This window comes from Setaria viridis, chromosome 9, assembly GCF_005286985.2.
Source record: "Setaria viridis chromosome 9, Setaria_viridis_v4.0, whole genome shotgun sequence".
Taxonomy (NCBI): domain Eukaryota; kingdom Viridiplantae; phylum Streptophyta; class Magnoliopsida; order Poales; family Poaceae; genus Setaria; species Setaria viridis.
The window spans coordinates 16562288-16588786 of record NC_048271.2 but is presented as its reverse complement, the minus strand read 5'-3'; the positions used below and the strand labels follow the sequence as shown (position 1 = coordinate 16588786).

At 42.0% G+C, this 26499-nt stretch overlaps 2 protein-coding genes and 1 non-coding gene across 3 annotated transcripts; 2 read left to right on the top strand and 1 right to left on the bottom strand.

Moving 5' to 3' along the window:
* The first annotated feature begins 392 nt into the window (after positions 1-392).
* On the top strand, positions 393-4069 carry LOC117837506 (protein CUP-SHAPED COTYLEDON 3). Its single transcript, XM_034717155.2, has 3 exons — positions 393-715; positions 2284-2549; positions 3341-4069. The coding sequence occupies exons 1-3, from the start codon at positions 547-549 to the stop codon at positions 3797-3799; spliced, it is 894 nt and encodes a 297-aa protein (XP_034573046.1). The 5' UTR covers positions 393-546; the 3' UTR covers positions 3800-4069.
* A 631-nt stretch (positions 4070-4700) lies between these two features.
* TRNAN-GUU (transfer RNA asparagine (anticodon GUU)) lies at positions 4701-4774 on the bottom strand. The gene has a single exon. It is a non-coding gene; the product is annotated as a tRNA-Asn (tRNA).
* A 1362-nt stretch (positions 4775-6136) lies between these two features.
* LOC117837505 (transportin MOS14) lies at positions 6137-21073 on the top strand. The gene is made up of 27 exons (XM_034717154.2): positions 6137-6514; positions 7476-7553; positions 7668-7730; positions 8709-8756; positions 8836-8982; positions 9743-9874; positions 10576-10616; positions 10757-10848; positions 12846-12973; positions 13380-13455; positions 13540-13660; positions 13735-13834; positions 13980-14061; positions 14157-14239; positions 15952-16071; positions 16251-16302; positions 16546-16701; positions 17020-17143; positions 17244-17325; positions 17399-17487; positions 17562-17636; positions 17739-17793; positions 18507-18626; positions 18704-18796; positions 18882-19027; positions 19275-19452; positions 20331-21073. Exons 1-27 carry the CDS (start codon positions 6386-6388, stop codon positions 20619-20621), a joined length of 2901 nt encoding a protein of 966 aa, XP_034573045.1. The 5' UTR covers positions 6137-6385; the 3' UTR covers positions 20622-21073.
* Positions 21074-26499: the final 5426 nt, after the last annotated feature.

Below are 26499 nucleotides of genomic sequence, written 5' to 3'. Positions count from 1 at the left end.
AGGTGCAAAAAGGTACATCCATTATGTCTGTAGTCTTCGGTGGTCCATGCTCCTTGGTGCCCCGAAGCACAGGCAGTGTTGTGACCTTGTTGAGCTTTCTTGCCACAGTGGGCTTGTGAAACTTCTTCCAAACACAGCAGGGAAGCGTGAGGCGCTTAGCCTGAGCATGCATTATTATTTAAGCTCTGTATATCTCATGACGAGATAGGTGCCGAGTTGCCGACAGAGGACACATTTCATTCTCCTACGGTTCTACCCGTCCCAAAGTCACCAAGAAAATATAATCAATTTCTTTCGCAGAAGTAAAAAAAGAAATACAGTTAACTAACTCCACGTCATCTAACGACCTAGCTCTTCTCTTAGCGGTCTTAGCCATGTTGATTAATTAGCCAGCTTGGCATGGCGACCCGTGTGCTTCCTCCCTCTCCGGCTCTCCCTAGCTATATATGAGCCGCCACTACTTCGCCTCCTCGTTCATTCTTTACACTTGCCATTTTCACGAAATAAACCACCCAAAGAGCGGGGATCATATCGGAGGATTGGTAGATGGGGCTGAGGGAGATGGACTCGGCGCTGCCGCCGGGTTTCCGCTTCTACCCGAGCGACGAGGAGCTGGTGTGCTTCTACCTGCGCAACAAGGTGGCCAACCAGAGGGTCGCCTCGGGGACCTTGGTCGAGGTCGACCTCCATGCCCGTGAGCCATGGGAGCTTCCCGGTAATTAAGCTCCTTTAACTATATATAATCATCATTGCATTTTCTATCTTCACCGGCATCGTCTTCACTTTTTTGGCTCATATGTAAGAGGGCCACTCTACTTTGCTGAACATCATTTTACCGCCTGTCCTAAATTATGTGACCGTCTCTTGCATACTACTACTCCCTTTATCCCAAATTGTAGGTCGTTTTGGCATTTCTAGACTCATACATTTTGTTATTCATCTATATGTACACTATATCTAGATATATAACAAAAAACTGCGAATCTAAAAATCTCAAAACGACTTACAAGTAGACAGCACTATCTCTTCACAAGCGCTGTATATGATAAGGTTCTTGCCGTTTTACCCAAAAAAAAAACTCTAGAAAGCTTACTGTATGCATGTGTTAGTTGCATGATTGATGTGCCGGAAAACGGTTTCACCATGAGTGCCATAGAGAAGTGCACAAAGATACGTAAGTTACTAATTACTACTTCCTCGTTCCCAAATTACCATTCGCTTTGGCTTTTCTAGATGTATAACTTTTGCTATATATCTAGACATAATATATATCTAGATGTATAATAAAAGCTATGTATCTATAAAAACCAAAATGAATAGTAGTTTGGGACGGAGGGAGTAAACATATGATATTTAGACAAACAAGCTAATTAGTTCAAAAATAAACTAAACTATTGTTTGTCCTAAACGTCATAGAAGTATATGTATGTAGAATAACCAATTTATTCATGTGAAGAATGCATTATACAATAGTATATATGCATATGTAACATAACTAATTTCCTTAAAAATCAACATGTTCGTGCTTCATTTTTTTTTCTTTGAAGGCAATTCTAGTTTCTTGTTTCTCATCATCTTTGCTACCGGCTCCTGATTGATCACATCATCATTGGCAATCTTTCTACCCACTTACGCGCTTAGCTATACGTATAGTTGCTTTCTTGATTCTTAGAATCTCTCTGCGTACAAGTATAGTCACTTTAATTAGCCTTATTAAACAATATAGAGTCTATTCACTTTAGAAATTAAATGTATAATACATGTGTATCTCTCCTCTATGTACATGGGTGTATGATCTTCTAGCCTTAATTAATTCGAAGATACTGGGGAAATTTCTTCTGTTCATATGGTCTGATACAGACATATATGTATTATTCGGCTTACTCGGAGCACAAGTACTATCATGCGCGGTTGCTAGCTAGCTTGGCACCAATAATTTGTGATGGCGTCTCACAGAACTCCAGCACGCGAGGGACCAACGACGGAGTCCACTTCTAGGGCCATAACAGCGTCACTATATTCGCACTGTGCCAACTCATATGTGTGCATCCAATCACATCCTCTTATGCTTATAGGCGTTATTGTCAGCTATGTGCTTCTTCACTAGGGACACGATCATGTGACATGCTGTCAGCTCACAAACAATTAATTAATTAGAACATGATCAAGCTTTAATTTGAGCATATCCTAATAAAAAAAGAAATAAAAGAAAATAAAAAAATGTATGATATATATGAGAGGTGATTTTGACATGCAATATATGTTCTTGTAACAAAATTTCAGATGTGGCTAAGCTTACCGCAGAGGAGTGGTACTTCTTCAGCTTCCGGGACAGGAAGTACGCCACGGGCTCGCGAACGAACCGTGCAACCAAGACGGGTTACTGGAAGGCGACTGGCAAGGACCGCGTGGTCCATGAGCCGGCCACGCGCGAATTGGTTGGCATGAGGAAGACGCTGGTGTTCTACCGTGGCCGTGCTCCCAATGGGCAGAAGACCGGCTGGGTCATGCACGAGTTTCGCCTCGAAACACCTAACTCGCCACCAAAGGTACACAAAATATAACTTAATTTACCATAAGAGATATATCTTCGGCACTAAGATAGCTAGCAGCTTGGCTGGTAGCTTCCTCAGGACATATCACCCAAATGATGGCAAATAATACTCACTCCGTTTCAAATTGTTATAGTCGTTTTGGCTTTTTTAGGTTTATAGAGACATACACTTATATTTAGGTGCATAGCAAAAATTATGTACCTAGAAAACCAAAACAACCTACAATTTGGGACCAGAAAGATTAATAAGTAATGATCTCTAAAGTTCGTCAAGAAACAAAACTAAATAATATCGAGTGCGAGGCAATGTGCAAATAGTAATGTGTACCACGTATATATCTACAATTTTTATGGAATTCTTAAACTCTAACATGTTGGTTTAGCGTATTATCATGCTAATGGCACGCCTTAGACCCTTGGGTTAGCTTAAATCGTTTGTCTCTGACACAAAATTATAAAAGTATACTCCATTTTCTAGAGTGGTATTTTGTCCGTAGCGTCGGTGGAAAATGACCTGCAGAAAGGGTGGCAATATGCATGCATGTGTGTAAGCTCGGATTTGAAAAGTACTCCGAGCCAAAGATATACAAAACACATTTTTCAGTTGTGGCGGCTTCATCATGCACATATACATGAATAATGTTTATGCATAAAACAAACAAAGAAGAAATCGTCATCTGCCGTGTCCTACATGCAAACCTTATCCGCAGAAGCAGCTGCAAGCCAAGTGCATGGACCTGCCATTTCCTCACGTGCCAATTAATGTTATTGGACATTGGCATGCAGGAGGACTGGGTACTATGCAGGGTGTTCAACAAGATGAAACTCTCGTCAGAAGGCGAAGAGACAGGAAGCAGCGGGATCCACAACGGCCACACCGCCACCGTCTCTGCTGAGCCCTCCTCGCCGCCGCCGGCGTTCCTCGGCTCGCTACCCAACCCGGCGGCGGCTCCGGCGGACAGATTCTACCAGCAGCGCCAAGTAACCACGGGCAGCGGCAGCTCGTCTGGCACCCTGCTGATGAACCTGCAGGCGATGCTGCAGCAAGGCAGCAGCTGCTTCCTGGATTACTGCAGTCCGGTGGTGCACCATGGCGCGGCGGTAGGGGCGCCCCACAACGCCGGCTGCGGGGACGATGCCGCCGTGGCCATGGCGCTGGGGCACGTGGGGTTCGAGGAGCACGGCCTGGGGGAGATTGAGATGGAGTACGCGCAGGCGCAGGGTGGCTGCGGGCTCTACTTCTAGCTGGCTGAGAGAGTAGTGGTGCTATGAATTATTAAGTTTGTATGTACAGTTTAGTAGTTGCATTACATGCAGTGGAGAAATTGCAGTGTAGTTCAGAAGATTTGCTAGTTTGGGTTAGAGCGAGAAGGGAGTATCAAATTGTGATTGTGAATTTGTGTCTACATAGTTTCCAGAAATACAAATTAGTTATCTTCTTGTACTTAAAAAATGAAGTTGTAAGTGGATGGCTGGCTTATTCGGAAAATAAAAGTGGACGGCTGACTTCAGGGAGAGCGATTAGTTGGCATATTCATTTGATTAGCCCATTATTAAGACATTATCAATATAAGCTAGTAAAGGGAACCGAGCATAACTCAGCTGGTAAGATTTCTTGTGGTGGAACTTACCCATCAAAGTTTGAGTTCTCGACTCGGTACTGGTGCTCGCATTTTTTTCAGTGGTAGTCGACGTGCCTGTCGACAGCGAGGCGCCAGTGGTGACTTCATCAATCTCGAAAATTATCGGGTTTAATTTTTCGAAGGTGATCATAAGAATAAGGTTACGTGCGTATATTCGTAGGAGCAAGTATGCATGCATGTATGTGAGTGTCTACGTTTGTACGGTGTGCCAGGGAAAGATAAAACGATAACTCACATTTCATCTGGTGCGTGGCAGGCCGCCGACTGCCCGGCCCTGAATTTCACATCCTTTTTTACATTTGGCCCGCCCAAATTAAGAAGTGCGTCGATTCCAGCCTAGAGCGTAACCCAGAGCAGAAAATAAAATAAATTAAGTTAGTCGATTCCAGCCCAGAGCGAAAACTGGCCCACTCAAAACGAAAAAAGCCCAGAGCGAACATTGGCCCACTCAAATCCAGCGCAGAACAGAAAATGAAAAAAGCCCATACTTAATGAAAAATTGACGCTAGAAGGAGGGCTCGAACCTCCGACCTTGTGGTTAACAGCCACACGCTCTGGCCAACTGAGCTATTCCAGCTGTTTGATGTGGTGTCTTTGCTTATTTATTTGAATATAGAAACTGTTTCCATTCTCATCTCACCAACCGTGCTGTTGTAGCTGTTTGTTAACCATAAACTTTGTGCGCATGTTTGCACTGCAAGAGCATGTGCACTTTTCTCGTGCACACCTGTACAGCTACACCTTCCAATCTCCTGTGTTCTAAGCATCGAAGATGACAAATATGCAATGATAACAAGTAAACACAAGAAACTGGAAAAAAAAAATTGTGCCACACCGTAAAAGGAGGGGGTTTTGAAAATAAAATTTTGCTTCATATACGTAAGAGAGGAGAGGCAAGAGCAGTGCTCTTTTTGTTTGAGAAAATAGGGAAAATAACACCCTTTTATTTTTCTTAATGAAATAACACATACACAGTTACACACAGTTGATGTTTGAATGATTTCACCATGTCACTACCAAATTTGATTTTGCGACATGGCTTGTGAACCTTGCTCTTATTATCATATCATGAGGGGTTTACTGGTTGCTCAAGTCATTTTCTATTTGTTGTGGGAGAATTCATAAGTAGCAACAATACACTGATAAAAAGATCGAATTTTGTTGTATTAGCAGTTTGATGTTACCTGATTATTGTCGTAGTCCGCAACATATGCAGCATCCTATGCTCTCAACTAAAAGCAATGCTACGAGCTTATGATTTGTTTTCTTTTCTATAGGATGATTGAAAAAATGTTTTTGTGAGGAGATGAGCTCCATCACGAAAGTAGGTTTACAAGAAAAAGAAAAAGGTTTCATTATGCAGACTCAAGATGAAGACGAAGTTTTTTTTTTCAAGCCTCTCATCTGGGTACTGCTGTTCATACACACAAACACATCAACTCCTTACGCACGCACACTCCATTCACACCTCTTTTTTTTATGTTTTATATTTGTGAATGAATCTATCCTTACTATGCGCGATAACCTTCTATAAACCAGTGTATGTTGCTATTTTAAAATTCGTTGTATGTTTTCATGAATACATGTATAAGTTACAAAAGGAGTGTAAATGATTGGTTGGCAACAATCAATCACTATGCATACGCATGATTGAGAAAACATCTGTATATTTTATTCCTTTCATCACATAATCAACATCAGACATCACTTTTCATGATGCAACAAGAGTACCGAACAGCAAATCACCTCAAAATACCCCACAACCAGAAGGAACTCGATGAACAACCCCACACAACCAAATAAGCTCCAACCATTAGCTCAGAGCCGGGCCTACATGCATAGGCAGGACGACAGCTCACCCCCCAGCATCACAGCGAATGTTAACGCGCAAAAGCCAAACAAAAAAAAAGAAGAAAATTTAAACAAATCCGTCTGCATCTCCATCTGGACTAGTCGAATCCCGCACGGACGCGCAACACAAAGCACGGACGGGCTCGTCGGCTCCCTTTCTACTACTCACCCCGTTTCAAATTTTCCTCTGTTAAACCCTACCCACCCGAATCTCCCCGGGCAGATCCAGTCAGCTCGCCGGAGGAATCCGCCGGAAGATTGCATCAAGCGGCGGGGAGGGGAGGAGGAGGCGGAGGCGGCTTCGGGAGGGTTAGGGCTGGGCGGGGTCGTCGCCGCCATGGAGGCTCAGGCGACGGCGACGGTGAAGGAGGCGCTCGCCGCGCTGTACCACCACCCGGACGACAGCATCCGCACCGCCGCCGACCGTTGGCTCCAGGAGTTCCAGCACACGCTCGATGCCTGGCAGGTGCGTGCATGCTTCTCCATTCGATCCGCCGCTCCCTGTTGGTGCCCTGAGCTGGGTTGGGGTTGGTTCCTGTGTTGCGGCTATTCTGGGAGCTGGAGGCTGCGATTTTGAGTCTGCGCGGGGTGGGATTTGGGTGCTCTCGTCTGGATTCAGCCTCACTAGGGCGAATTTTATCAGTATTCGGAGCGGCTCTGTAACTCTAGTGTGTTATTATTAGGGCCGTAGGAGTGGGGGGATTGCGACTAGATTTCTCAGATTGGGATTTCGTTCTGATCCTCTGGTGACTGCACATTTTGGCTGCTGCATCGCGAGGCTGCTGGTGGGATGGGTAATGCAGGACAGTTTTGGTCTCTGTTGGTGTGCATTAGTTTGGAAAACTCAAAGACTGGGCTTTTAGGTAGTGTTTAATTTCTTAACCATGTCAGCTCCTTCTACAGTGTTTAATTTCTTAACCCTGTTAGCTCCTTCCACATTAGGTTACTACTTTCTAGTGAATGTTGCTGATGCAAATCTGCACATTAGCTTCATTCAATTGTATTTTATGACTTCTATGCAAGTTTTTTGGGATGGACATGCAGATGCCACTGACAGAATGAACTTAGTTCATCTCCTGTAATGGGCGGTTGTGATGTGTTGCTGTGGCTATCCAGGCATTTGGGCTGACTGCTGTTAGGAAGTGATTGAAGAAGATGGAGTTTAGAGTTTCGAATCGACAATGCATGCATTTGTCACTCGTGGGGAATTCACCAAAGTTGATGCTTGCTTCAGTGTTTTCTAATTTCTTGTTCTATTGTGGGGACATTGTGTATTTGTATAAAATTTAGAATTTCATTTTGGCTTGGATCCTATTCTGGATTATGTTAGATGATTTTTTCTTTTACATTTTAGCTAGTCATTACCATTTTATACGTGGTTGTCAACTCGATCATATTTGAATGTTTTTCCCATCCTCCACATGCAGATAGCTGACAGTTTACTTCATGATGAAAGCAGTAATTTGGAAACTCTCATCTTCTGTTCTCAGACTCTCAGAAGCAAGGTAAAAAGAAGGGGCATAGCTATAATTTGCATGAACTATTTAGGAATGTCAAACTTAACTTAGTTCTCCTGGTGATTCTTAGTAATCTTGAATACCATTCCATGATATTTGTAGGTACAAAGGGACTTTGAAGAGTTACCCTCTGGAGCTTTTCGATCATTACAAGATTCTTTATACGTAAGCACCGTCTTGTGAAATTTCTTTTACAGAGTATCAATGTTATGAATTGTGAAAAGCAGTTAGCTAGGCCACATTGTAGCTCTAATGTGGTTTGCAACCTTGAAAGTGGCTTAAAAATACCACTTGTGTTTTTTACAAAGTAAACCACATATAAGTATTTTTGTATCATATTATTTTTCATATCTTGAAATATTTTGGAAGTCCAGTCATTAGTTTGACTTTCAAAAGAAAACAATATAAGTGATTACAGACTGAAACAGTGAACAGAAATCTACAAAGACTCTATTTGCATCTAACCATGCTAATTTACAGCTACAGACTTCGAAACTAAAAACTATTTCTATTCCAAAGCCCTTAGTACTTTTGCTTGAATACGCAGGAGTGCTGCGTATCGTTGCATTAAGAAGAAGAAACACTGGACTACAACACACCCAAAGCACCCTCACATAAAACTAGACTAGAACACAAAAAACATATGCGCCTGTCACTCAAACACAACACAACCCAACCTGAAACAAGCATCCTGCCGATCACCTGACAGCGACCTCTAAATGAGCCCTTAGTAAATTAGTTATTTCCCTCACTCCCAGTAGGGGGCAACACCATTATTGATCATCAAGCCAAGACTTAGTGAATTAGTATCTACTACAAGGGCACATTTATTTTTTTGGGCAATGAACACCTTTCTATCACTTTAAGGCCTGCCAAACAGACAAACCTTGGAAGTCGACTGCTGTGCATATATCGAGGTAGACCTACCGCTACCTTGGGTGTGATCGCTAGAACAATGCAGGGTATAATTTGTACCTCTTTGTGTTGTGCTATCAAGTAGAATCAGCTTTTGAAGCTCCATTGCAATGTATAATTGTATACTATGTTCTCGTATCTTGGCCTCGCGATTTCTTTACCTTGTAAGATCTGGCTGACCTTTTCAAGAGATTTGCTACTTTCCATTTTAACTTGGTGTTTTTGCAGGTATTGCTCAAAAAGTTTAATAAGGGACCACCAAAAGTTAGAACACAGGTAAAAAGATAGAATTAAGCAGATATTGTTTATGCTAACACAATTGTTGTGACACTACCACTCTTTGGATCATCTTCAGATTTGTATTGCAATTGCTGCTCTGGCTGTTCATGTACCTGTTGAGGACTGGGGAGCTGGTGGAATTGTGAATTGGCTAAGCGATGAAATGAAAACTCATCCAGAATTTATTACTGGATTCCTTGAACTGCTGATAGTTTTGCCACAGGTCTGTAGATGTTCTTCATCTTTTTCTCAAACACGAACACTCTTATGCTACAGAATGGGGTTTAGCCACAACCCCCCAACCACCACTGCACCCATAAAAATGATTGTAGGGAAAGTAAAAATGGTGGCCCTTTTTTTTCTTGTTTTCTCACCATTTTACATACAAGGAGATTTAGTAAAGAAGAATCGATTTTTGCAAAGTCTTCTGGTTTAAAAACCACTGAAAGAATACTTCGATAACGTTTATACTGTTCCCGTCAAAATTAGCCTGCCCTCACTTCTGTCATCTCTTGCCATCTTTCCCTCCCGTCCTCTCCAAATCCCTACACTCTTCTTCCATCCTCTTTGACACTGCCATCTACCGCTTGCGACATGCTCTGCTCTAGACCAGGCTGCCACCACTGTACAGCTCCAGGGATCATGAGTCACGGAGATCCACAGATCTATGGCCACCCATGCCAATAGTGTGATCTGGGATGCACTTGCAACCAGTGCACACCCAAACTGGCACTGCCAGCCTTCTATCTTCCTGCATTTGAGCTTTGGTACCTTTCCAGCCACCTTACATGGATGGCTAGATCTGTTGTATCAATTCTGGGCTTTTGTGGAAGATAATCTTCTTGCTCATAGCATTATATTAAACGAAGGTTTATTCATGTAACTTTTAACTTACCTACAAAGACTCGTGCATAAGACTAATATTGTTATGTAGTGTGTTGGTCTTGATAAAACTGAACTTTCTCCATTGTTTGTGTTTACAGGAAACTTCTAGTTATAAAATCGCGGCTCGTCCTGAACGGCGCAGACAATTTGAGAGTGATCTTTGTTCATCTGCTAATGTTGCTATTAATTTATTAACTGCTTGCATGGCTATTGACCAGCTGAAAGAACAGGTTAATCTCCTCCTCTTCAACATTTCCTTATGATACTAAGCCCTTAGTTGTCTTCTCAAATACCTAAGCCCTTAGGTGTTATGCTGCATAAAGCAAGTTATGCTTGCACATTCAAATTTTTTAGTGAGAGCTTAGCTATTGATTTCCTACCTGCTCTCGTACATTCATCTACAGGGTGCTTCCATGATTTGGTCCTTTAGGGGCTAACCCTCCTTGCTTTCATGAATTAGTACTTGTCCTTCAGTTCCTTTGGTGGTTGTCTATGACAACCACCAAAGGAAGTCTCCCCTAGGAACTTGCAACCTCAATAACTTGGGAGCCATATTCTAGTTGCTGGTCCTTACTGTTTATATATATTCTGGCTGCACCACTAGAACTCTAGGAGACAGTGTCCAATCAAGAGGTAGTAACATAATGTGTTGTCCATTTATTTGTATGTGAATGTGATGCAACGATGTATATAAATTGAATGTGATGCAACGATGTATATAAACTAACTCAAATGTTAGTTTACAGACCTTTCTATGTTACATACAGCAAATACCACATGTTCATGTTATCTTTTGCGAGTTGCTGCATCCAATTTGGTATTTTAATGAGCTTTTTCAGGAACATAGAAGTAAACTAGCAATTCTGACATACATTTCAGCAGTGAGACGACAACCTGCATTTATAGTTTATCTTTGATTGTTCCTTTGCAGGTTTTGGAGGGTTTTTCTTCTTGGCTTCGTTTCTGTCATGGGTATGAAGTTTCTGGTGTTTTGATTATGACGATTCATTCCTGTAAAGTGTAGCTGTTGTAGTATGTTTCATTCTATTCTTACGCTACTGCTGGTTAGCAGTATTGGCTTCTGGAATTGATTAAAATCTCTTTTCTGCCAGGATCTCTGCTTCTGAACTTGCATCGCATCCTTTGGTCCATATGGCACTCTCTTCATTGAACTCTGATCAATTTTTGGAGGCAGCTGTAAATGGTATTGTTTTGCATATGCCTGTAATTTCTATTGTATCCTGGCTGTTCACCTTTTGTCCTCTTGCCACATTTCCAATTGAATTTTATACACAATTGACCATTTTCTGGTGTGCTCTTGGTGTCATTATTATACTTAATTCAGTTACTGAGAACATCAAAACCTGAGATATCTTTTAGGTTATATTCTTACTGTTTATTAATTATTTCACGATCAAGATTCTATGCACCAAAACATTGCAGTGCTCGTATAATTATTGTTCTTTTTGGTGCTCATATGTCCAAGTGCCATTGCAGACAGTGACAGTCTTTAAACTGCGACTTCGTAAATTTCAATATAATATACATAGACATCCTAATAAATTTACAATAATGTGAAAGTATTTTCAACTTTCAAGGTGAACCAACGCATGCCAGTTTCATATGGTGATTAGATATCTACTAGAGAATGTTGACCAGACCTGAAAAGATCTTTTTTGCGAAGCAAGCTTATGATAGTTTGTCTGCATTCAAGGACACCACCTCAACATTTTTTTGCTGCCTGGAGGGTGTATATGAATAGTCAAGTGCAAAAGGAATAGTCCTTTTTATTTGGATGCAACCACACAATAACCTATTCCGTAAAATTGCTATGTAACTTGTACCAGGTATCTGGTTCCAGATATTCCCCGTTTAAGCAGGATTCCTAGAGCAGGTTCCAAGTTCGTAGCCAAACCACTGCATGATGTGTTGGTTTCGTGTTTTAACATGAGTTCAATGAGGGTCCAAGCTTCCATAACCAAATCAACTTCAACATGTGTCTCAAGAGGGTGATAAAGCTGGGAAGGTTTTGGCGCAGGTTTCAGATATGCATAGTTAGATAGGGCTCAAAGGTGGTAGCCTGCTTCACATATTGGTTCAAGGTATTAGTGACCCATTGGTTGGACTGTCGCTGTGGCAGTGTGCATAAAACTAGTAGGGGTTCAGTGATGGAGCACACTTTAGATCCAGCTCGAGGATATACCGTGTCTGCCTGTGTGCACATACTCACCTTGTTGCATCGTCATGAGCCTTGACTTCTTGTCTGCTTCCTGTGCAATACTCTTCTTGCATATTGCTTTTTGCAACATCATGTCCTCCATGTTCTCACGAACATAAAGCTACGCAGCCTGGCACACCAAACCCTTGTCCGTCCTCCCTGTTACAGAGGTCACAGAGAACAACTTCCAGCTTGAGCTTCTCTATAGGCGTAGTTGGCTAAAACAGGCAGAACTTTTCTTACTTAGACGATACTGACAAACTGCACCCTTGGAGGTTCTACATGCTCCGTTTTTCTATTTTTGTTTCTATACAACATGGGACGTTAAGGCTACTGGTCATGTCGCCCTCATCGCTAGAATCAAAGATTGTGAGCAGCAGTCCTGCAGTTGCTGCTTGCCAATGAGTTGGTGGCTTCCCAGGGTTATGGAGTTGGTGTGCTCATTGGCAGTTGCCAAGATTGGATTCCACAAGCTGGTTTCTCCACGTGCCATTTTCGCAAAGACCTAATTCACCTCCCCTGCAGCTGCTTCAGTTATGAAGTATCCTGTTAGCACTGCTAGCATGCATATGATGTTTGGGATTTCTTCAGCTTGGTTCTTATGATTCTGTTGATGAGGTTCACTCAGATCATATTGAACTGGGGATGGTTAGTAATCTGCCTTTCTTTCTTAATAAAAGGTGGAAAAATGTCTGTTGCCTGCCCCAATTTGTGTGGGATTAAAGAGTCACTGTTATTTGCTCAGAATGCCTCCAAACAGCTTCTCAAGCTTATTTGTTTTGCTAGATTTTCTGGGCTTATAATGTAGTAAAAGCTGGTTTATGTGATAAGCTAAGCTTGGCCAAACCAACACTCGGAGCTGCTATAACTGTGAATGGCCTACTGGCCGTAGCTAGTGACTCCTAAAGATGACTAGTCAAGTAATTCTCATGTCTTTGGTTTTGTTGAAAGCTCATTAATATAGTTAACCTTCTAATTACCAGTTACATCTGAATTGATACATGCTACTGTATCTCATGGCTCTGGTACTACTGCTGAACAAATGCCGCTGATTCAAATTCTTGTCCCTCATATTATGGGTCTGAAAGAGCAGCTCAAAGATCCATCTAAGGTATGGCATATCTGACCATATTCTGCACAGATGATCGGTATATCTATTTGCCAAATTTCCCGTCATCATGTTTTGAGTTTTAATGTGTCTTCAATCTTCATACTTAATGCTTGTACCTATATTCAGTTGGACTAATGTACTTGCTTGGTGATTCAGGAAAATTCGAATTTTCTGTTAGCACTCTTATTTAAATTAGTAATGAGTTGCTCTAGCTCTCTTTTGGTTATCTTTCACTGGGATGTGCCACTTCGAATTAGCACACATAGAAAAAGTTAAAATGCTTTGTTGTTGTAACTGGGCTGATAAAGTTATTTTTCCTCCTTAATACACAGTTTCCTGTCTGAACCATACTGCTTTGCCGTGTTTCTTAGCTTCTACTTTTTATGACCCACTGGCTTATTTTCAGGATGAAGAAGATGTAAAAGCTATTGCACGTTTATATGCAGACATGGGTGAATCCTATGTTGACTTAATTGCAGCAGGTAAGTTTCATGAATATGCTGATTACCATTGATATTTGTCTCTTGCCACTGACCCATTTATTTTTATTGTTTGAGCTTTAACAGGTTCAGATGACTCCATTCACATTGTGAACGCACTGCTAGAAGTTACTTCTCATCTGGAATTTGACATCTCCTCTATGACATTTAATTTCTGGCACCGTCTTAAGCGTAACCTGATCAGGAGGTAGTTCACTATCCTCATCAAACATCATGTTCTTTACTTGAGAAATAATGTACTCAACGCTTCACATATTTTAGGGAGTCTTATGTATCTTTTGGATCTGAGGTGGCAATTGAAGCTGAGAGAAACAGAAGATTGCAAATATTCCGTCCTAAATTTGAAACTTTGGTGTCTCTGGTATGTGTTTGAGGACTGCGGATTGTTAGTGTAATGTTCTCCTTGTATAACGTGTCATGCAATGGAAGCAGCAATGTCCAGTTGTCCACTGAGTTATTTTAGTTCACATGCCTTATTTCATATATTGTTTTGATCTCTGGATCAGGTCAGTTCTCGAGTTGAATACCCCGAGGATTACCACACCTTTTCAGAGGAAGACCGCAGGGATTTCAGACATGTTAGATACGGTACAGTACCTGATTCGTTTAGCTGGTTTCATCAGTCATTTTGCCTATTTTGTGCAGCACAGATGTAAAACATAATTAGGACCATTTGTTTTCAGCTGTTAGTGATGTATTACTTGATGCAACCGATGTTCTGGGAGGTGACTCAACACTAAAAGTACTTTCCACGAAGCTAGCTCAGGTGACTTTATTTCTTTCTTTGTTAACTTTGCATTTTCCTATCTCAATGAATTTTGAAGTTTGTTTATTTTCTCGTTCTCGGTTACTTTGGCATCTTGTGCTCATTAGCACTATCAAGTTTCTTCTCTAGAAGATTTTTTTTGGGAACAATGGTGTTATTATGTCGCCATATCTAGTTTTGATAGAATGACTGTATTCCAACATAGGTTCCTCTGGCCTCTTTTTTGGGGTGGATATTGGGTTGGTGGACCTAATTGCTACTCAGTAGCGCTACAAGAGCTTGCAAATAAAAATTAGTATTTGTACCCCTCTGACATCTGATTTTAGATGTTAATAGTACATTGACCACACCATGCATGGGCTGCTTGAATGATGTCTAAGCATTTATCAACCATTCTATATCGTATACAGTTTCTATTCACCTATAAACATTTATAACTACATAATTCATGAAGGATGTTATGTAAATGAGTCTCTTCAATAAAGACCGACCCTTTCATAAGTATGTAAACTTATGCATCTCGTAAGTATGTAAGATCTGATATTAATTTTCTTATTCATTTTCAATCCAAGTGGCTGTAGTTTTAAATATTAATGGTCACATGCATACTGTGGATGCTGCATTTCTTTACTATCTTAAAATTTTGAATTGGTGGTGGTAGGCCCATCCCCCCTCCCTGCCATACTCTGCCGACAGGTGGGCACGCCCTCGCGCTCGGTGCTCTGTCCCCACGGCTCTCTCTCCCTCAATCTTTTTCCCCTTGGTCCTTCACTCTGTCCTCCTTGTATCTTTCTCTCACCCGCAGGGTCACTATAGAGCTAGAGGCCACCCACAAGCACTACAGTGAGAGCATGGTTACAGGTGCTTTTTCCGGTGGCTCTAGGCTTTTTACAAATATGGGAGGATCCATAGGTTCATGCAACTCCATGTCGATCCGATGACAGTCTTGTTACTCATGACACCCAGGAAGGCAATGGCTTTTGGCCTTCATTGGCCAGATCTGGCGGTGGATGTTGGATAATTGCTTAGCTCTTGTTTCACTCTTCCATTGACTATTGCCGTATATTAGCCTAATCTTTAAATTCTACTTTCTAAAATTTGTGGAATCTACTTTTTGCAATCCTTTTTATGTGAGTTCTGTAGTATGTCAGCTAGTAGGAGTCAATTTACAAGTAAAGAAGGAATTTCGATTTAGTTTCCTGAGCTAACTTTAGTTAAATGATGAAACGTTTGAATTAATTCCAACATTTATAATTTGTTCAACGCCACTCTTTCCTGTTCCTTGTTTTTTCATACTTGCCTAATTTTTAAGACTAGTAGCCTTACAGCTGTGTGCATGAGTGCATCATGTTAGTCACAGGAAATCATTATTTCTGGCACCTATATAATGCAGATAATGTGGAGTTTGTCCGTCCAGTTAATCTAATTTGGGATATAATGAATAAACATTACTTGGGGACACCTCTTGCTTGTGTTGTTGATATCGGACTCATACTCAGGAGAACATGCAATAACAAAACTTTTGGTCACTCGTCTTTTGTTCTTGAGTTTCAATGCATCTCTCCTTTCTGGATAGTAACAACATAAGGATTATATCCATTAACATCAGGCCTCAGTTGTCTTTCAAACTGACTACTGCCTGCCCAGATTTGTATAGAAAAAAAAAACTCTTAAGCTCTCAATAATAAAAGTTTTGCACTTCTGTATTTTAGGCATATGGAAGCTGCAGCAATGAGCAGAACCCCAAGTGGCAACCTGTAGAGGCTGCCCTGTTCTGTATACAAGCAATTGCGAAATCAGTCTCAGTTGAAGAGAGAGAAATTTTACCACAGGTATGGATAGCATATTGAGTGTTCCATAATGCTATTGGTTGGTGTTCTTTCTCAACTAGATTATGTACATCTTCCTGTGGAAAGCTACCTTCTTCCGTGCTTGGAACATGAACTTCCTGCTGTTGTTTGCACTGGATTCATATTTGGTGTTGACCTAGTGCTGTTATTGTTTTCTAAAGGTTATGTCACTGCTTCCCTGCCTTCCTCAGCATGAGCAGTTGCTGCAAACAGGTATCTTTTCACTCTGCAGATAGTTCAGAAATCCTTTATCTCACTATTTTTTATTTTATTTTATGCTGTGCCTGCCCTGTAGTTTTTTATTAAGATGCTAGTGTTTATTACAAGATAGGGCTGCTTGTTAATTTTTGTTACTGAGTTACTGGTTGTTAACTTTGACCCTACTAATTACCTGCTTTTGAATAATAACCATGCGAGAAATGGTTTGCATGAACTGCTTCTGAAATATACTTGCAGTCTGTTCGACCATTGGATCATTTTCAAAATGGATTGATGCTGCGCCAGCTGAAATATCCATTCTCCCACCTTTAGTTGATATTCTCAATAAGGGTATGAGTACATCAGAGGATACAGCTGCGGCTGCTTCTATGGCGTTCAAGTATATATGTGAAGGTATGTATCAGCATCTGCCGAGCAGTGTCTTTTCTTTGCGCATCTGTTTCAGAATCATCATCTTTATTAATAAGTCTAGCTTGGTATTGCCTGTTACTGTAGTAAAAATTGAGATGGGCCATTTTATTAATTGCCACTCATGATTTGTCACACCATCGCCTCACTGACTTGTGATCACATCTGAGGGCAGATCCTGAAGTGCCATTGAATAGTGTGGGGAGACCTAAAGTTTGTGCTTGTTCTGAAATTTTTCCCAGACTTGTGTTTTTATGCCATAAATTATTTACTGTTTTTTATTCATCCTTTTTTGGCAACAAGACTGTAGGAGAAAGTTCTCGGGATCCTTGGATGGCCTCTTCCAGATATACCATATTGCAATCAGTGGAGTTGGTGGTTATAAAGTTTCTTCAGAGGACTCGTTGCATTTGGTTGAAGCCCTAAGGTTATAATTCATCCAATCCACTTTAGCTATTTTGTAAACCTTTTTGGTTTTCTCAAGTACTCACGGTACATGCTATTGCATTTTGTTACATTTCGATCAGTGTGGTTATTACGACGCTTCCACAAGAATCTGCTAGAACGGCCCTGGAGTTAATCTGCCAGCCAGTAATCAATCCCTTGCAAGTAAGTAGAAAATTTTGATAGTCAATTGGCCCTGGCTAGTGTACCCATTCTAATTTGTTTACTTTGATAAAAGGAATTAATCCAGCAAGGTGATCAAGTTCTTCAACAAGTCCCTGCTCGGCAGTTAACTGTACATATAGACCGCTTATCAAGCATTTTCAGGTGGTGGCCTTCCATTTGTAAATTTCTTCCATCGAAAAATATGTTTGTTTACTAAATCCCCCAAATTGTTCCAGCAATGTGAAACATCCAGAAGTAGTTGCTGAAGCTGTAGATAGATATTGGCCAACACTCAAAAGTATCTTTGATCAGTAAGTATGGTACCATGGAGTTGTTGACAGAAGTTCCTATTACTGTTACATTCATGAATGATCTTGTCAACTCCTACTTTATCAAAATACTCTTTTGCACAGGCGAGCATGGGATACGCGCACCATGGAGTCAATATGCCGATCTTGCAAATTTGCTGTAAGTTTATAACTTATTTATGCATGGATATTAATTGTTTGATACAACTTCTGTTAAAATCTAATGCAAGTAGTATTAGGAATGTGTGATGGAAGTTATCTTTTATCAAACATGTAGTTTGAATAACTCTGGTTCCTAATGTTCCTTGATACCACATGTTATGAACCCTAGTTCATTAGGGTTAAACACCGCCAGGAAGATAGTTGGGTGGAGTTGGCTTGGGGGGAGACTAGACTATTAGGGGGCTCGGGATGATGAATTCTTCTTCATTGATTGATTGAAAGGAGATACAATCCCATCCTTATATAGATGATAACACTTGAACCTTAATAAACTATTCTCTAGAATCAAGGAAATAATCTGATCTAATCTAATATCTACGTGAGGGGTAGATGGGCTGGCCCTCCAGCCACCCATAACACTTAGCCTTACTAGTTTCAGTTTAACATGCCCAATGCACCAGGGTGCTTGTCATAAAGGTGTTTTATGTAGTTTGTATCATTTGAAATTCTGGGCTTTGTAGACTGCTGTTTCAGTTATTATTGCGCACTAATATAGCTGTGCCCATAATATTGGAGTAGGAGGAGATCACAAGCTTTTCACTTCTAGGAAGAGCACTAAAGCAGATCACAAATATCTCATGTGGTTACTTCAGTACCCTCCGGATATTCACTATGCACTGGCTAATGCTAACATGTTTTTTCTGGGTGAAGGTAAGGACATGCGGAAGGGCCATGGGAACGACGATCGGTGCAATGCTTGAAGAAATCCAAACTCTTTACCAACAACACAAGCAGTCTTGCTTCCTTTACCTGTCCAGTGAAGTTATCAAGGTTGATTTATTTTTTTAAAGAGTCAACTAATTAATTTGAACTGTATTTTCCCCTCTCTGACAATTCTTTCTTTGCAGATATTTGGGTCTGATCCATCTTGTGCGGGTTATCTTACTAGCTTGATACAAATACTTTTCAGCCATACAGTACAGCTTCTCAGAACAATTCAAGTAATTATTCTTGGTTTTCATTCCTAGGTCACAGTAACATATTGGCAACACAAAAGTTGACTTGAGTCGCATTATATATTTTCAGGATTTTACAGCTAGACCAGATATAGCTGATGATTGCTATCTGTTAGCATCAAGATGTATACGTTACTGTCCCAATCTATTTGTACCTACAGAAATGTTTCAAAGATTGATTGACTGTGCAATGGCTGGTATAACTATACAGCACAGGTAATGGCCTGAAGATAAAGTACATTTGAGGAAGACTAAAATGCTTGAGTTGGCTCAACTCTGAAATGCTCTATACATAAAGCAACAAGTCCCTTATTGTTACATATCAAAAACATTTCAGATTTGATCCATGTTTGAGCATCTAGCAGTCATGCTCAAATGCTTTATCTATGAAAATGATATTTATGTTCCCTGTGTTCTATTTTACTGCATTGAAGTCTAATATTGCCTAATTTTTATGTAACAGGGAAGCATGTAAATCGATATTGTCTTTTCTATCAGACGTCTTTGACCTTCCAAACTCATCTGATGGGGGGAATTACCGAGAATTTATTAACACAATCGTACTTCAGCGTGGTGCCACCCTTACTAGAATAATGATTGCTGCCTTAACAGGGGCATTGCCATCTGGTCGTTTGGAAGAGGTATGTTGTAAGATCGTGTGGTGTTTTCTTTTGCTATACCTTAAGGCTTCTGGAAACTTGCAAAGGCATGAACCAACAGTTTCCTGTATTATCAAATATTTTATAGTAAATTGATACAGAGGCAAATATAGCTCTCCTGTTTGAAGAAAGTATTGTCAAAACATATGTTTCTTATTTGGTCACAAAATCAAGGGGAAACCCTTCTAACCACGGCGCAACATTTTGGATCAAATCGTCAGTTCCTTGCTGAATTATCTCATCAGATTCTATTTAGTCACTATGTGTTCGTCATTATAAGAATATAGGAAAAAAATGAGTGTACAAGCAACCCATGAAGGCCTTCCTGCTAGACTGGTTTACTACTTTACATGCAGTTTGTGTTTATTTCTATACTATTATAGTGATTTTTGCATTCGTGCCACCCAGTTGTAAATAAGTTGCATTACTTTTACTTTCCGTCATGACATTTTTTAAAAGAAATTTCATTCCAAAATGTGTACACTCTACTGACTTGGTCAGTCTGTCCAAATGTCAGAGTTGTACTGCAGGAAAAAGTCTTGGTCAAGGCCTGGCCATGAAATCACTAACTGCACTATGGCATGCAAGCGACCATTGTGCATAAAATTGACATGCAAATACCAATTGTAATGGCCTTGAACTCAACCGCACCATGGACCTTACTATTCTGATATTGGTTTGTTAGAACTTGCCTTGATTATTTTTCTTTTGCCAAAGTTAGGCATTTGTTCGCCCTGCCATGAGTAAGTGGCCGTAGTTAGGTAGTTTCTTGTATCCCTGCTAAAAAACTCAGAGCAAAGCAAGGTAACACGATGATAATTGATGAATGGATTTATATCTTTTTTCATGGAATTTTGCAGGTATCTTATGTTCTGCTGTCACTTAGCAGAGCGTTTGGTGAGAACATGCTGAATTGGGCAAGGGAAAGTATTAATCTTATACCACCACAAGCCCTAACAGATGCAGAACGCTTGCGTTTCTTGAACATTATATCTGATGCTGCATCTGGGTCTAGTCTTCATACCATAACAGACAGATTTGGGGAAATCTCTGATGTTTGTAGACGAAACAAGACTGTGCAAGACCTAGTTCAAAGTGCCTTGCGGCCTCATGAGTTGACCTTCATGGTGGTTCCACAACAGCTGTCATAACTGGATATCTCTGCAAGGCAGGTTCAGAATGCCGCTTCATGCATGTTTTCAGTTGAGAAAGCCACTTTGATTCGGTGTTGATGCAAGACTCACACATCATCTCGGGATTTTTTTTCCAAGTTCATACAGGTTTGAGTTGCGGCACCATACAGTTGAGATTTGTTCAGAGCATAGATAGGTCAGTAGCCATTGTAATTCTTTCGTGTTCCGCCTTTGTACATGTGCCGTACATTGTGTATGCGGGGGATAGAGGTCGTGTTGTATTATCTCGAAAGCAGTGTTATACTGGGTGTAACAGGCAGATCACGCAGAATGGTGATCTTCCGTGGGCCTGATTTTACGTTGGCCGGTCAGCTTCTTTTTTGTAAAGTGAGGTGGCCATCAATTTTATTATGTATACTTATACCGACTGTTGAAGGGTGTCAGGAAAGAGCATGTTTCCATTCTCTTGATCGCTGGAGATCTTTATGGGCCCAAATGTGATGGCCTTCTGGCTTGATGAATACGTAAACACACCGGGATTCAGTGTCAATTTAAGAAATTTCTGCGGTGGCCTTGAACCAAGGGCAGATGTTTGAACTAATTAGCAACCTGGCAGTGCAGCATGTTATGCCCAAAGGATCAAACGATAACTACCTAAGCAAAGCCTCTCGCCTTCAAATTGAGCTGCAGCGCTTCATGGTCAAGTGGCCCAAGAAAAGCCCGTTGTCTGAAACGAGCCGGCCGTGGCTCTCCTGTTTTCATTCTTTTTTATTTTTTCTTTGAAAATTTGCCGTGACTCGAACCAAGCACAGGGCCACGCATCTGGAGGTCGACGGCAAAGAGTGCAGGGCTACGCCTACGCATCACCATTCAACAGCTTCGGATCCTGTATCGCTGGAGATCTGGTACCTTGTAAGAACGGACATGGCGAACTCAACGAACAATCACTCGATCAGTTCAAGGAACCAGACAGGCAGGGCCGCAAACAGGCGCACGTGCTACCTAGCAGTAGAAGCAAGCAGCCTACGATCGAATCCTGACTGGCTGACCCTCTAAACCGGGCGAATAGAGAAACAGCCGTCCATGCTCCCCTCCCCTCATGTTTTTTTTTAATTTTTTTTTATAGAATCAACGGGGCAAGAAGCCCATAACTTTTCGTTACACAAAATGGACAAGTCAGAATTCCACGAGCGGATTGGTGCTCGGAGATAGAAGAACATGGGGAGGGAGGAAGAGAGAATAAGCTTGGAGGGGTTCTACATCCAGGCGGCTTGGAGCATGGCAGATCCAAAGCTTGACGTGTTCGCAGAGCTGCCTGGCGATGTCGCGCGGCGAGAGGCGGTGGGCATAAAAAATCATCTTGTTGCGGGCCTTCCAAGTCACCCAAAGCACGGCGAGCGCCGCAGTGTGTCCGATCGGCGGCGGCGAAGTGCTGAAGATCTGGGTGATCGATTCTGCGGTCTCGAGCGGAGACGTTGGGGGAGCGTGCGAGGGCAGAACCGCTGCCCACAAAGGCGCCAGAGACGAGGACATGCGGCGAACAGGTAATCGGTGTCCTCCGGTATTCTAGTGCATAACGGGCAGTCTGGCGAGTCAAGGGCGCCATGGCAATGCAGGAACGCGCGGGTGCGCGTGCGTCCATGTCGGAGGATTTAGAAGAAGATCTGCACTTTCTTCGGCGCGAAGGTGTCCCAGTCGAATTCTGTCATGGGCGGAGCTCCAACCGGGGTGCGGATGGCGTTGTAGAAGTCCGTTGCTCGGGGTGTTCGCAATCACGCTCCGGGCACCCATCGGCCGTCTAGCCGTTGCTGCAGCTCCAATTCAGCGATGGCGCCGGTGAGAAGCCCAAGCTCCGTGCTGATGGCAGACGTGAGCCGGGGCTGCGGGCGACAGGGATCCCGCCCGCCGCGGCCACCTCCGCCACGGTGATGTCGACGTCGAGGCAGTGTGAGTAGGGCGGGGAGAGCGTTGCGGAGCACACCGATCTCAGCCCAGTGGTCATGCCAGAAGGAGGTCGTCGCTCCATCCCCCACCGATACCATGGTGAGGGCACGGTACCGAGGATCAACGCTTTGATCGCGCCCCAGCACGGCGTCTCTTCGTCAGCATACCCGCCGTCCGTCGTACCAGAGGCGCATCCAATCCGTCTACGGTTACTTTCTCCAGCGAAGAGCCTGTGGACGTGCTTCATTAGGAGGCTCCTGTTGAGGGTCGTCAGATCCTTCAGCCCCAGGCCGCCGTCTTGGATTGGAACGCACTCCTAAAACCAAGACGCAGGCGCATGGTGCCAGAAGAGAGACGACGCTGTTGCAGCACAGGAGGACGGTCACGCTCCATCCATCCATCCACGCAGACATGTCGTGCGTTACGCCAGAAAAGATTTGTTTGTGCTGTCACGTTAAAATGAGTGGGCTGGAGGGTGGAATTGGTACCTACCAGCACAAAGGTGTTACTGGTGCTCGCCAGCACACATGCCGTCCAGATAAAGCTGTGAACAGCTTCTTCCCCAGCCAACCTTCCATTTGGAGAGCTTGCGTGAGAGGAGCTCAGAAAAAGCTTCAAAAATACCTAATCTAAGGGGGAAGATTTTTCTCCTGTTTTCTTTGGAGGAGGTGGCTACAAAAGGTAAGTTTGTGCCATTCCAACCTTCTTTTTCAACTTCTATCCATCATTTCTAACTTCATTAGGTTGTCATCTAGATCTAGACCTAGAAGAGAGAGGAGGAAGAGAGAGAAAATAACTAGAGATGGATTATTTTTTAAATAAAATTCTATGATCATATTATAACCATTACAACGCTATGTTTGTCATTTTAATGTAATATAGAATTGAGTTTGATTATATTCATTAATTATTACATCCATAGTTTTAATTAATGAGTTTGATTGAGTTTAATATATAATTGAGTTTAATTTTTTTCTTCTACTTATTAGTTATTACATCCATGCTTTAATTGAGTTTCATTTAGGATAATATAGAATTATTTTTTATTATATTTCTTCCTACTTATTAGTTACTACATTCATAATTTAATTGAGTTTATAGAATTGCGACCCATAGCTCATTAAATTAGTTAATATAATATAGAATTGTTGTCATAGGTTGTTAAAGATGGATTATAGAGTATGGATGTATGGCATATGGAGACATTCGCATACATTCATGTCAGAGGTATCAAAGTTTGTGGAGGCTGTGGAGAAGCATGCTCGCATTTGCAAGACAAAGCAAATACATTGTCCGTATTTTGACTGTAGCAACAATATTGTATGGGAGGATACTGATGTCATCAAGAGGCATTTGATAAAGCGAGATTTTATGGATGGATACACAATTTGGTCCCAACATGGTGAGGTAGGAGATACTTTCAACAACATAGACATCGATACTGGCTCTGATGAAGTGGGTGGTGATGATGTAAACGAAAATGATCATGTTATGATGGATGGTGATTATGACTATGGAGATCAAAATAGTGATCAAACAGATGCGCGTGTGGGACCACAAGTGGATGAGGAACGTGATATTGATATGGAGGACATGTTACGCCACATTGAACCGGAAGTGTTGCTAGGGAGTGCTAAAGGGTTAGAGAATTTCGAGACACTCAAGAAGGTAGCAAAGAACTGTATGTATGAGGATGTGGGAAGGAGTGGACAGTGTTACATTTCGTCCTTCATTTTTTGATCCTGAAGGCTAAATTCGGCTGGTCAGACAATAGTTTCAATGATTTCCTTAATCTGCTTTGCAAGTTGCTCCCGAAGCCTAACTTTGTGTCAAAAAACACATGCGAAGCAAAGAAGATTATCAATCCATTGAAGATGCGTGTGCAAAGAATACACGCGTGCAGGAACCACTACATATTGTACCGTGGTGAGTACGCAACATTGGAAAAGTATCCAAATTGCGATGCTAGCCGTTACAAAAGTAATGCCGATTTCTGTGAGGACCGTGCCGGTTCCTCCATCGGGAATAAGAGGAAGAAGGGTGCAAAGAAAAGTGTTGGTGCTCAAGTGGAGGACGAGTCCTGTATAGGTAGTGACACAATGACTTAGCGCAAAGTCCCTGCCTTGGTGATGTGGTACGTGCCGGTGGTGGATCGTTTGAAACATTTGTTCTCAAACATAAAAACCGCTGAAATAATGACTTGGCATGTTGATCGCCCAGTAAAGGCTGACAGAAAGGTTCAACATCCTTTCGATGCTCACCAGTGGAGGACCTTCGATGCCAATCATCCAGTGTTTTCAGATGAAAAAAGAAATGCACGGTTCACGTTGAGTACAGACGGCATGAATCCGTTTGGTGAAAGAAGCAGCACGCACAACACATGGCCAGTGCTGATGACCATATACAACCTTCCCCCATGGCTATGTCACAAGAGAAAGTTTCTTTTGCTAATCTTTCTCATACAATGCCCGAAGGAACCTGGCATCGACATAAATGTTTTCCTTGAGCCATTGATGCAAGATATGCAGAAGCTTTGGGAAGATGGGGTTCGGATGTGGGATGAGTACGGATAGGAGCACTTCACACTAAAGGTCATTATCTTTGTTACCGTCAATGATTATCCCACCCTATTTGCCTTGATAGGTCAAAAGATAAGACAACATGCGTAGTTTGCTTGGATGGAACATCATATGTGTACCTTAAGGGATCTATGAAGACAGTGTTCATGTGGCATAAGCGCTTCTCATTGAAGACACACAAATATCGCAGGATGAATGACTTTTTTTATGGCACAATGAGAATGATTTTGCTCCAAAACCAGCTACGGGTAAAATAGTATTTGAAATGTATGAGAAGGTCAAGTTCAAAATCGGTAAGAAGTCATTAGGTGGTGCTGGAAATTCATAAAGGGGAAGGAAGTAGGCTGAAACTACATACGTCACAAACGTGCCGTTTAAGAAGATGTCTATCTTCTTTAAGCATTTGCCATACTGGCAAGAGCTGGTGGTGCGCCATGCAATTGATGGGATGCATCTTCAAAAGAATGTGTTGATAGCACCATTAGATTCCTTGGCTTATCAGGTAAGGCAAAGGATGAACTAAAATCACGTAAGGATCTAGTTGACCTTCAAATGAGGCCAGAGCTCCACCCGCAAGAACTTCCTAATGGTAAGCAATACCTTCCACCGGCTAGCTACAACTTAACACCAGATGAGAGATTGACTATGTGCAAGTGCTTGCGCGGGTTGAAAGTGCCGACCGGATTCTCATCAAACATCCGGTCAATAATCTCATTGAAGGACATGACGCTTGCCGGCCATAACTCTTATGATTGCCATGTGAGAATCATAGTTTTTCTTGCTATTGTGATCCGGGCAATCAAACTAGTATTCGTAAAGATGGTTATCACACGAATGTGTTACTTCTTCAATGTGATTTCGCAGAAAGTAATCGATTGTGTCGAGTTGGCTAGGCTTCAGCTATTTGTGTTGGAAACTCAGGCCCAGCTCGAGATGTACTTCCCTCCGTCCTTTTTTGATATCATGGAACATCTCATGGTCTAGCAAATAACTGAACTAGATCCTATGTACTTCTATCAGATGTAGACATACGGACGGTCCATGTTGACTCTCAATGGATACATGAGAAACAAGACCTTTCCAGAGGGTAGCATGATCAAGAGCTACCTTATAGAAGAGAGTGTTGATTGCTGCATAGATTACATAAAAGATAAGAGAGCTATTGGTTTACCGGAATCTCGACACGAGGGCAGATTGTCCAGGAGAGGTACCATTGGAATGAAAAGATTCGTCGACAAGGACAAGCAACAATTGGAGAAAGCGCATTCAAGCGTTCTACAACAACTTGAGGAAGAGGCGGCGCTAGGGGAGGTGGCCCGGCGGGGACAAGGAGGCTCGGCAGGGATAAGAGGCGGCTCGGCAGGGAGCAGGTG